The 9,538-nt window shown below is 32.7% G+C and overlaps 1 protein-coding gene and 1 pseudogene across 6 annotated transcripts; one reads left to right on the top strand and one right to left on the bottom strand.

The window, feature by feature from the left end:
* Positions 1-1,266: 1,266 nt before the first annotated feature.
* Positions 1,267-5,098, top strand: LOC105140725 (RNA polymerase III RPC4). 6 transcript variants are annotated; one of them, XM_011047672.1, is made up of 11 exons: positions 1,267-1,346; positions 1,564-1,631; positions 1,721-1,776; positions 1,874-1,931; positions 2,045-2,084; positions 2,616-2,711; positions 2,793-2,842; positions 3,010-3,070; positions 3,337-3,428; positions 3,505-3,741; positions 4,110-4,446. In XM_011047672.1, exons 2-11 carry the CDS (start codon positions 1,596-1,598, stop codon positions 4,257-4,259), a joined length of 876 nt encoding a protein of 291 aa, XP_011045974.1. In that variant the 5' UTR covers positions 1,267-1,346; positions 1,564-1,595; the 3' UTR covers positions 4,260-4,446. The 6 variants fall into 6 exon arrangements, with proteins under 6 accessions (XP_011045974.1, XP_011045975.1, XP_011045976.1 ...); XM_011047673.1 differs by having other exon boundaries at positions 1,322-1,395; XM_011047674.1 differs by having other exon boundaries at positions 1,323-1,346; positions 1,571-1,631.
* LOC105140727 (cytochrome P450 CYP72A219-like) lies at positions 4,849-6,593 on the bottom strand (annotated as a pseudogene).
* Between the last annotated feature and the right edge of the window lie 2,945 nt (positions 6,594-9,538).

Here is a 9,538-nt window from a genome sequence, read left to right as displayed (position 1 = left end):
GGTATTTTTCCATATGTTTTTTTATTGATTTTTTAAAAAAACTTTCTTTATCGAATTTATTTTTTTCATACTGAGGTGATTGAAAATTTAGCTTTGTAATTTTTTTAAATACCATTAATTGCTACAATGTTTTTCTACGTAATTTTTTTATTATGATTTTTTTTCAAAATTATCTTTATCAATTTTATTAGTTTTAATATTGAGCTGGTTGAAAATTATAACTGTAGATTTCCTCATAAAACATTATAGATTGCTATAGTTTTTTCTTGCATGGTTTTTTTTCCTTTTGTTTTTTGTGATATTTTTTAAAATTATCTTTGTTGATTTTATATTGTAAATATTGAGCTGGTTGAAAATGAAAATTATATATTTTCTCACAAAATACTATAAATTGTTATAGTATTTTTCTAAATGATTTTAATATTTAACTAATTGAGAATTTAACTTTAACTTTCCCCACATGTTTTTTTTTCTAATTGTTTTTTCCTTTTGTTCTCCAAATTTTTTTTTTGTTTTTATTTTTTAAACATGTAGTTAGTTGAGAATTTAGCTTCTTATCGTTTTTCTTTAAAACAAAATGGATTGCTCTAGTGTTTAACTACATGATTTTTTTATGATTTTTGTTCTAGAATTTTTTTTATCAATTTTTTTTTTTCATATTGAGCTGATTGAGAATTTAGCTTCATAATTTTTTCTTTAAAATACTATGAATTACTATAGTGTTTCCCATATAATTTTTTTTGTTATGATTTGTTTTTCAAAATTATCACATAATTACTATAGTGTTTCCCCGTATAATTGCTCTAGTGTTTCAAAGTTATCTTTATAGATTTTATTATTTTTAATATTAAGTTAGTTAAAAATTATAACTTTAGATTTTCTCATGAAACGCTATAAATTGCTATATTATTTTTTTGCTTGGTAACTTTAGATTTTCTCATGAAACGCTATATATTATTTTTTTCTTGGTTTTTTTTTTTTAAAATTATTTTTGTTAATTTTATTTTTTAATATTAAATTAATTAAAAATTTAATTTTTTAAATTTTTTCTTAAAAATATTATAAATTAAAATAAATTTTTATATAATTTTTTTATAAATCCACATCAACACATAAATAGGCCACAAGCCCAGGCCCGAAGAATTTTTTAGTCCACCGTAACATTGCGCTGGTCAATTATGTAGTCTTTCCAAATCGAAAACGCACGTGAGAAACGGAATAGGAACATAAGAGAGGCTAGCCTTGAGTTTGGTATAAAAGGACTCGGTTTTTATAATTTTGTATTTTTGTTTTTGAGAGTGACCTTAAACTCGCAAGCCTCAAAGTTTCGTGTTGGCCGCTTTCAGGTCATTGGCTAACGCCACCTCTTCCCTAACACTTACAAACTTGCTAGCTTTAACCGCCTCTTTCATTCTCCTCTTCTTCTTTAACTCTCTCTCTCTCTCTCTCTCTCACTGTGTCTTTGTATATATATGAATATGAATCTGCCATCTGTTCTCTTTTCTTATTCACCTTTTGATTGTGGTTTACTGATTGCGTAAACTTTCTTCCTCTTTTTGCTAGTTACAAGTTTTATCGGTTGGATTCTTAAATATATGGAGTCCAAACCTCCACAAGATGCCCAGAGGAAGGTCTGCCCCAATTCCATTTTAATTTACTTCTCACTGAACTTCCTGTGTATTCTTTTGCTGATGATTTGATTAATCTGATCGTGTTGCAGTATAGGTTTATGCCTAAAGCTCCTCCACGCCGAGTTCCAAAGCCGGAAGTTAAAACGTAATATGTCATTTTGGTTAATCCGCATTAGTAATGTGCTTGCTTGGATGATTTTTTTTAGTTGTGTCATATTTTCGAATATGTTCGTTGTTTGCAGTGAAAAGGTGGAGAATGTGGATACTCTACAGGCCATGAACTTGATGAAGCAATTCCAGGCATGTATTCCTCAATTTTGTTATTTTCTTTTATTACGAAACCAGCCAATTATTTGATTCAATTTCCTTCTTTTTCGGTTTTTTATATGTGATTTCACTTCATCTTTCATTAGGAAAGGTCCCTAAAGCAAAAGATTACAAACGAAAAGAAAGGTAAGTCCCTTTCTTAATAAACTGGATCGTGTACTCGTGGATTGGCATCATAATTTAAGTATTTTGTCATCTCACTTTCTGTTTTGGGATTCGGTTATCATCTCAATATCTCGAGTTGTTTATGAAAGAAATCCAGCTATTTTTCTCATACTGTATTTTGTTCTCAAGTTTGTGCCTCTTGATCTGTCAAATGCATACGTGCCCCAACTTCTAGTGTTTGTATCTCTGTCTTTGTTATTAATCCACTTTAAAGTAGCCAGTGGATTGACAAATCCTAGCTACATTATAATTTGTTTCTTGTTTATGAACCATTCACTTAGTCCCCACTAATTTTTAAACATGATGATGTTAGACCATAGCACAATCCTGGAAACTTTGCCATTTTATGGTTGGCAGGGGCGATGACTTTTTCTGTATCAAGAACTTTACTAGACAGAGAAATAACAAATTGTGTTCTTGAAATAAAACTGTGTGGTTTCTTAGCTCTGGAAATATGAAAATTAATTCCTTGATCTGTTGATTTAAATGCAGTGCAGAAACCTGACATTGCATTTGGTCCTGGAGCTGCAACCAAGCCCTTTCCAAGCTGGAGTACAATTAACAGGGATCAGGGTTCATCTTCCAATGGTATGCTATCTTTGGAGTCACTATTTTCTTATTTGCTACTAATGATGTGTTCAAGTGCTTTACAACTGCCTTTTTTTGCAGGTAATGCCGATACTCCAGGCCTGAGAGAGAAAGAATACATTGAACCATGGGTAGGTGACCCATGACTCAGCCTTGCAAGCCTCATTACACTCTGTAGATTCTTTTTTCCTGTTCTAAGCTTTTTCCAACTTTTCCTCCTCCCTCTCTCTCACACACCAAGTCTGTTTGTGTGCAACTGTCTACTAAGTTATGTTCGCTGTTTGTTTATGTACTGCAGGATTATTACAGTTATTATCCCGTGAGTCTTCCTATGAGGAGGCCATATTCAGGAAATTCAGGTAATTTTGAGATGCATTTTTAAAAGGAAAAGAATTACATTACTCAAGAACATGGGATAACTGTGATATAGAACTTTGAATGTTTGCATGCATTTTGCAATGATCAAGGCATTGCCTAGTTACCTAATTGGTTCAAAACTTACTCGTTACTGGTTTGAGTTATCCTCAGTCGTTTCTCTATTTCTGCTGTTTTCTGGGAGTCAGGCTCCCTTTGTGATGGTTTGCACTTTGTCCTGTACAATTATGCTAACTCATACATCTTACAGCAATTCTTGATGAAGAGGAATTTGGGGAGGTGTCTGAAGCTGCAACATATGATGAAAATTCAACAAATTCTGCGGTGGAGCTTGGTTTGATGGTTTGTAAATTGATAGTTAAAGATTCCATAATACTGCTGCTTTTATTTCTCAAACTTTCTGAGTTTTGGTTTGCAGGAGGAAAATGTTGAAGCAAGTATGCTCTTTGTTCAGTTACCACCAGCTATGCCCATGATAAAGCGATCAGCTACAGCAGTTGGACCTGAGGTTAAGGAAAGCTCTAGGCCATCAGGAGGTGCACGTGCAATTGAGAAGACTTGCAGATTAGATGAGTTGCCAGCAGGCTACATGGGTAAAGTGCTAGTGTACAGGAGCGGTGCTGTTAAGCTGAAGCTTGGGGATACCCTTTATGATGTGAGTCATTTATAATGTTTAGCCCACTCAAACATAAATAAAATAAAGAGTACAGTGAAACAGATGAATGAAGAATCATTTTGGCCTGGAAAAAGTTTATTGTCTTACTTCTGTGGACATGCCAATAACTTAAAAGTTAAGTAATTTCATCTCTCTTTTTGGAGCAAAAACTACCCCCAACTGAAACTCAAACCATTAGAAACCTTTGTTGGACAGAATCTACCCAAATTGCATGAGAACTTTTTTGATAACTATATTGTGATGAAGTTTCAAGTTTTTGTGGTGTCTTGAGTTACTGCAAATAAAATCAGCATGCTGATACACATTTTACATTTTAATAAGTGATCTAATTGTTGAATTCGATGCAGGTCTCCCCTGGTATGAATTCTATATTTGCTCAAGATGTTGTAGCTATTAATAGAGGAGAGGAAACTTGTTGTGTGGTAGCGGAGATTGAGAAGCGTGTTACACTAACCCCTGATGTGGATGCCATTATAAGTAGTGTCGCCGAAATGTGATAGTTTTATTGGTTTATCCTATATAAAATGAAACTGCAATCTACTTTTTTTTTCCTGCCCAAAAGAAGCTTTTATTTAACATTCATTCATGAGAATCTATCAGATGAATAAAGATAACAAGTTGCTGTATGGATTACTCGTTTAAGAGAAAATTAATTGATGAAGTGAATCTGGTAGTTAATTGGTTGATTGTGATTCTTATATTTTTTTTGTCGAAGAATTTTGACTTTAGAACATAAATTTCTAATGTGAAACGCTAAGTGAAGTTATACCTTTTCTCATGTCAAGTGGAGTCAAATTGCCTTGCTGAAAACTTATAAACCACATTTGACTATGAAGCACTTCTTCTACTTTGGTTTTTTTTAACACATGCATTTTGAAATTCAAATGATGTATGCTTAGTGTTTGTCGGCAATGCATGGAATCATGTTTAGAGATGGCTGATGTTAGAGATGCAGTTTCTTTACATGTTTCCTCAACAGGGAATCTCTTATTGAAGAAACTAGAAAGTTTGGGCTGTTATTATGTAAAAAAAATGGCGCCCTAAATTGCGTAAACTTTGGGAAGTTATAGTTGAGAGAAACAAACAAGGCAAAAAACTAGGATCTATTTAACTGATAGAATAGTCTTGAAGACAACACAAGTTTTGCTGGAATTATTTGTAGAAATCAGCATGTGGAAATATTACAACACTGCAACATGACAGAAAGAAAGACCTATTCTGCAATGCAGCACAAATCACACCTTTGAAAGAGTTTACAAGAGTTGATGTATTATTATTTGAGCACCATGCTGTGGTTGAAGTATCATAACAGTATGAGGAGCATGGATGTAGGAAGGTGAGAGATTGAATTCGAAATTCTGTAGAATCATTGCCAAAACCATCTTGGCTTCTAACATGGCAAAGTTTTGGCCAACACCTGCAAGAAGATGGATGTTTCCTATCCTGGTTTCCTTGTAAGTATGTTGGCATAGAGAAATCACTGGCGGATATAAACTTCATTAAGTATCATGTTTACCTGCAGTTAAATATAGCAGAAATAGAATCTGATCAAAGAGGTTAGTACCTTGAGAAAAGTGCAGCAGCCGGAGAAATTCCATCACAATTTAACATGAAATGATGCATGACAAAGCTTTTTTGTGTGTGTAGACGTACCTGTGAAGCACTTCAGGAGGACAAAAGGGAAAAGGGTACCCAATTAATGGGAAATTACTCACAATCTTGAGATGGGTCAACGCTCCAAAATTGGTTTATTTCTGCCCATAAACTCGTAGAACTTCCTCCCTTGCCTTTTCTTGCCATTCTGGGTGCATAGCTATTACTATCATTGCCAATGTTAACCAGCTCGAGGTTATTTCTTTCCCAGCCAGGTAGAACTGCTTGCATTCCTCTATTACTTCAATACTCAAGCCATCCCTTATTGTGCCGCATGCATTTTCTGGTAGATTGTTCTGTTCATTAGATTGCAAGAGCATGTCTAGCAAGTCATCATCATCGGATTGTCCAGTTCTCATCCCGTGCTCTTTCCTTTGAATCAAATCTCTAATCATTGATGTGATCTCTTTGTTCAATTTCCTTCTTCTTCGATTCTTTTTTGTCGGACCAAATCTGTACAAGACAATTAATTAGAAACAAACGTTACAGATAATTGCAAACCTCTTATTACTAACATCGAAGGCTTGTAATTAGTACCTGAAACCGGGAATGTACAAGGTCTGTATAGCTTCCAAAACAAAACAAAAAATCAGTTCTTTTTGAAGCTCAAATAACCTCTTCCCTTCTTCATAATCGCTTCCAAATGCAGCCCTTGAAATGATATCCATAGTGAGTTTTTGAAGTTCGGGCCATACATCCACTTCACAACTTTCTTGATGATTGGCCATCTTCTTCCATTGCTCAATCATCTTGCTACAACTGATTGAGAATGCCGGTATCATCCTCTTTAAGAGAAATTTCCAAGAATAATTTAGTACACTAGCAACGATGGGATGAATTAGTGCTCTGCAGTCAATTATGTCAGTAATTAAGCATATAAGATTAGTTAAGTTCATGGTATTGGAAACAAAATACAGTAGTTTTTCTAGGTGGAAAGCAGGATTGATTATCCTTCTGTGTCTCGCCCACCTCTCACCCTCCCGACATGCCAGACCCCTTGAGAGAATTAGAATAAGTGGGTTTAATGGTGGCTTTCCAAAGTGGCCTAGCTTGTTAGAAAGAATCTCTTTCATCAGTTCAGGATCCATGATGACCAGCCTTGGTGTCATCCCAGCCCAAAACATTGATACATTTCCCGTTAAAAGAAAGAAAAAACTCTTCCACCCACGAAAACCAATTCGCACAGAAAGAAAAAACTCTTCCACCCACGAAAAGCAATTCGCATGCTCCACCCTCTATTAATGCTCCACCCTCTATTAAGCTCGCCATATATAAAAGAAGTGCTATCTGTTTACCATATTTCTTGACATTATTAAGTGTAAATGGATCAACACGTGGAATAATCTCATTGATTAGATTGTTGGGTTATGGCCATGCTTTATCATCTTCGATTATTTTTACCTTATAAAAGCATTTTAATTTTTTTTTACTTTAAATTAATTGTTTTTCAGTGTTTTCATATTGTTTTGATATGATAATATTAAAAATAATTTTTTAAAATAAAAAATTATTATTTTAATATATTTTTAAATAAAAATATTTTAAAAAATAGATATTCCTCTTCTCCTTATCACTTTAACCACCTGGGTTTCCACCAAATGGAGCATGAAACCGTGGCAGCTACAGAAGTGTGATATTATCCTCAAAGAAAGACCTGAGAAATAAAAACAAGTCATCCATCGTGGTTGCCTAGCAACATCAGTAACTATCCATTTTCTGGTCAAATTTCTTTATTATAAAAAGCAAACTAATCAAGCATCGAGATTTGTTATAATCATAGAATTCCCTTTCAGTGTTTGGCTTGGATAAGAAGATAAAAATCCTACCATATTTTATTTATAAACCCTACAATATTCAGTGAACAAGCTTTGTCACTACGGCAAGTACTGGTAAGGATATATAAAGCTAAATTGATCTGGTTTGCAAAGCTCCTACAACTTTTATGTGTATGTGAAAATCTTCAAAGAAAAATATGTACATGGTTAGCTTGAGGAGAGTGTACTTTTTTTTCTTTTTTTTTTTTCTGGCGTGGGGACCAAGTTTTAGCTGTAAGAATACAAATCCAAATCCAAGAAGACATGCTTTAGCCGCTAAAGCCAGTCCCTGTTGTCTATAACCCTTGAGTTCCTCTGAAAGTTGATTCCAGTTGGGCGTGAGGGCGTTAGCGCACTAGGATTTACCACAATCTCGTGTGGTCGCGGATTCAAGATAAGAAAGACAGGCAATAAATTAAAAAAAAGAAGTAAAATAAAGATAAAATTATATTTGTTTGATTATGATGAATAAGATAAAATAAAACTTAAAAAATAATTTTTTATTTTTAATATGTATTATTTTCAAATTTAAATATTTTAAAAAATAATTAAATATTTTTTATTTACTTTAATTTATATTAAATATTGAAATTAATAACATTATAATAACTTTAGTTATAAAACTAAGACTGACTTGACAAGATGATCTCGGGTTTGGATTAGTTCGAGTTTAAGAAAATTAGAGGAAGAATTGAATTGACCTAATCTGGTAAAAAACCAAGGTCAACTAGTGATAAAACACAGGTAAAAACTTGTTGATTTTTTTTTTGACAAAAAAGAATTAAAACAAGGTTGCTTTAACTATTAAAAAAAAACATTAGGTTAGCTGGGTTGACCATCCTAACCTGTAACTTGAACTTTGCTTCGAGTCCACTCCTGAATCAAATTTTAAAACTATGATAATAACTATTTGTATCCATACATCAACTTTTGTTGAGTTTTTCAACCCGTGACTTGGGCCTTGCCCTAATCAAACTCCAAGTTTGAATTTAAAACTATGTTAAGAACTTTTATCCTTATATTAACCTGAATCAATTTAAGTTGACCCTTATGATATGTGACTCATGCCTTGCCTCAGGTTGACTCCAAATCAAGTTTTAAAATTATGATAATAACTACTTTTATTTTATGTTAACTCGAGTCAATCCGAGTTAACATCCCTGACACGTGACTCGGGCCTTACTCCTAGTCAACCTCCGAGTCAGATTTTAAAACAGAAGTAGTAACAACAACAACAACAATAATTATTTTTGTCATTATATTGACTCGAGTCAATAGTTAACTCCATTCGTAACTCGAGCCTTGTCTTGGGTCGATTCTTGAATTGAATTTTACAATTATGATAATAATAATATTTATCCTTATATGTTTTAGGTGGATAATTTTGAAATGAAGAGTTTTTTACAAGAATATTTTAGAAATAAAAAAAATAATAAATACTATTCCAAGAAACATGTCCCCTCTATATTTTCTATTTTGAAAGTAAATAAATTTACTTTACAATTATTTTAAAGATAGATATCTTTTAATGTCTCTATCTTTTTAACCAAATATATTTTTGTTTTTATTGTTTCTATCCCTTTTATGTTAGGACAATCCAAACACTATCATAGTATTTAATTAAAACTCAAGTCAACCCGTGACTTGGGCCTTGCCCTAATCAACCTCTAAGTTTGAATTTAAAACTATGTTAAGAATTTTTATCCTTAGATTAACCTGAATCAATTTAAGTTGACTTTTCTGATATGTGACCCATGCCTTGCCTCAGGTTGACTCCAAATCAAGTTTTAAAATTATGATAATAACTATTTTTATTTTATGTTAACTCGAGTCAATCCGAGTTAACATCCCTAACACGTGACCCGGGCCTTATTCCTAGTCAACCTCCGAGTCAGATTTTAAAACAGCAGTGGTAACAACAACAACAATAATAATTATTTTTGTCCTTATATTGACTCGAGTCAACAGTCAACTCCACTCGTAACTCGAGCCTTGTCTTAGGTCGATTATTGAATTGGATTTTAAAATTATGATAATAACAATATTTATCCTTACATGTTTTAGGTGGATAATTTTGAAATGAAGAGTTTTTTACAAGGATATTTTAGGAATAAAAAAATAGTAAATATTGTTCCAAGAGACATGTCCCCTCTATATTTTCTATTTTGAAAGTAAATAAATTTACTTTACAATTGTTTTAAAGATAGATATATTTTAATGTCTTTATCTTTTTAACCAAATATATTTTTGTTTCTATTGTTTCTATCCCTTTTATGTTAAGACAATCCAAACACTACCATAGTATTTAA

Source organism: Populus euphratica, unplaced genomic scaffold (genome assembly GCF_000495115.2).
Source record: "Populus euphratica unplaced genomic scaffold, PopEup_1.0 scaffold150.1, whole genome shotgun sequence".
Lineage (NCBI taxonomy): Eukaryota > Viridiplantae > Streptophyta > Magnoliopsida > Malpighiales > Salicaceae > Populus > Populus euphratica.
Note: the sequence above shows the minus strand (reverse complement) of the source record. Positions and strands in the feature narration are given on the sequence as shown.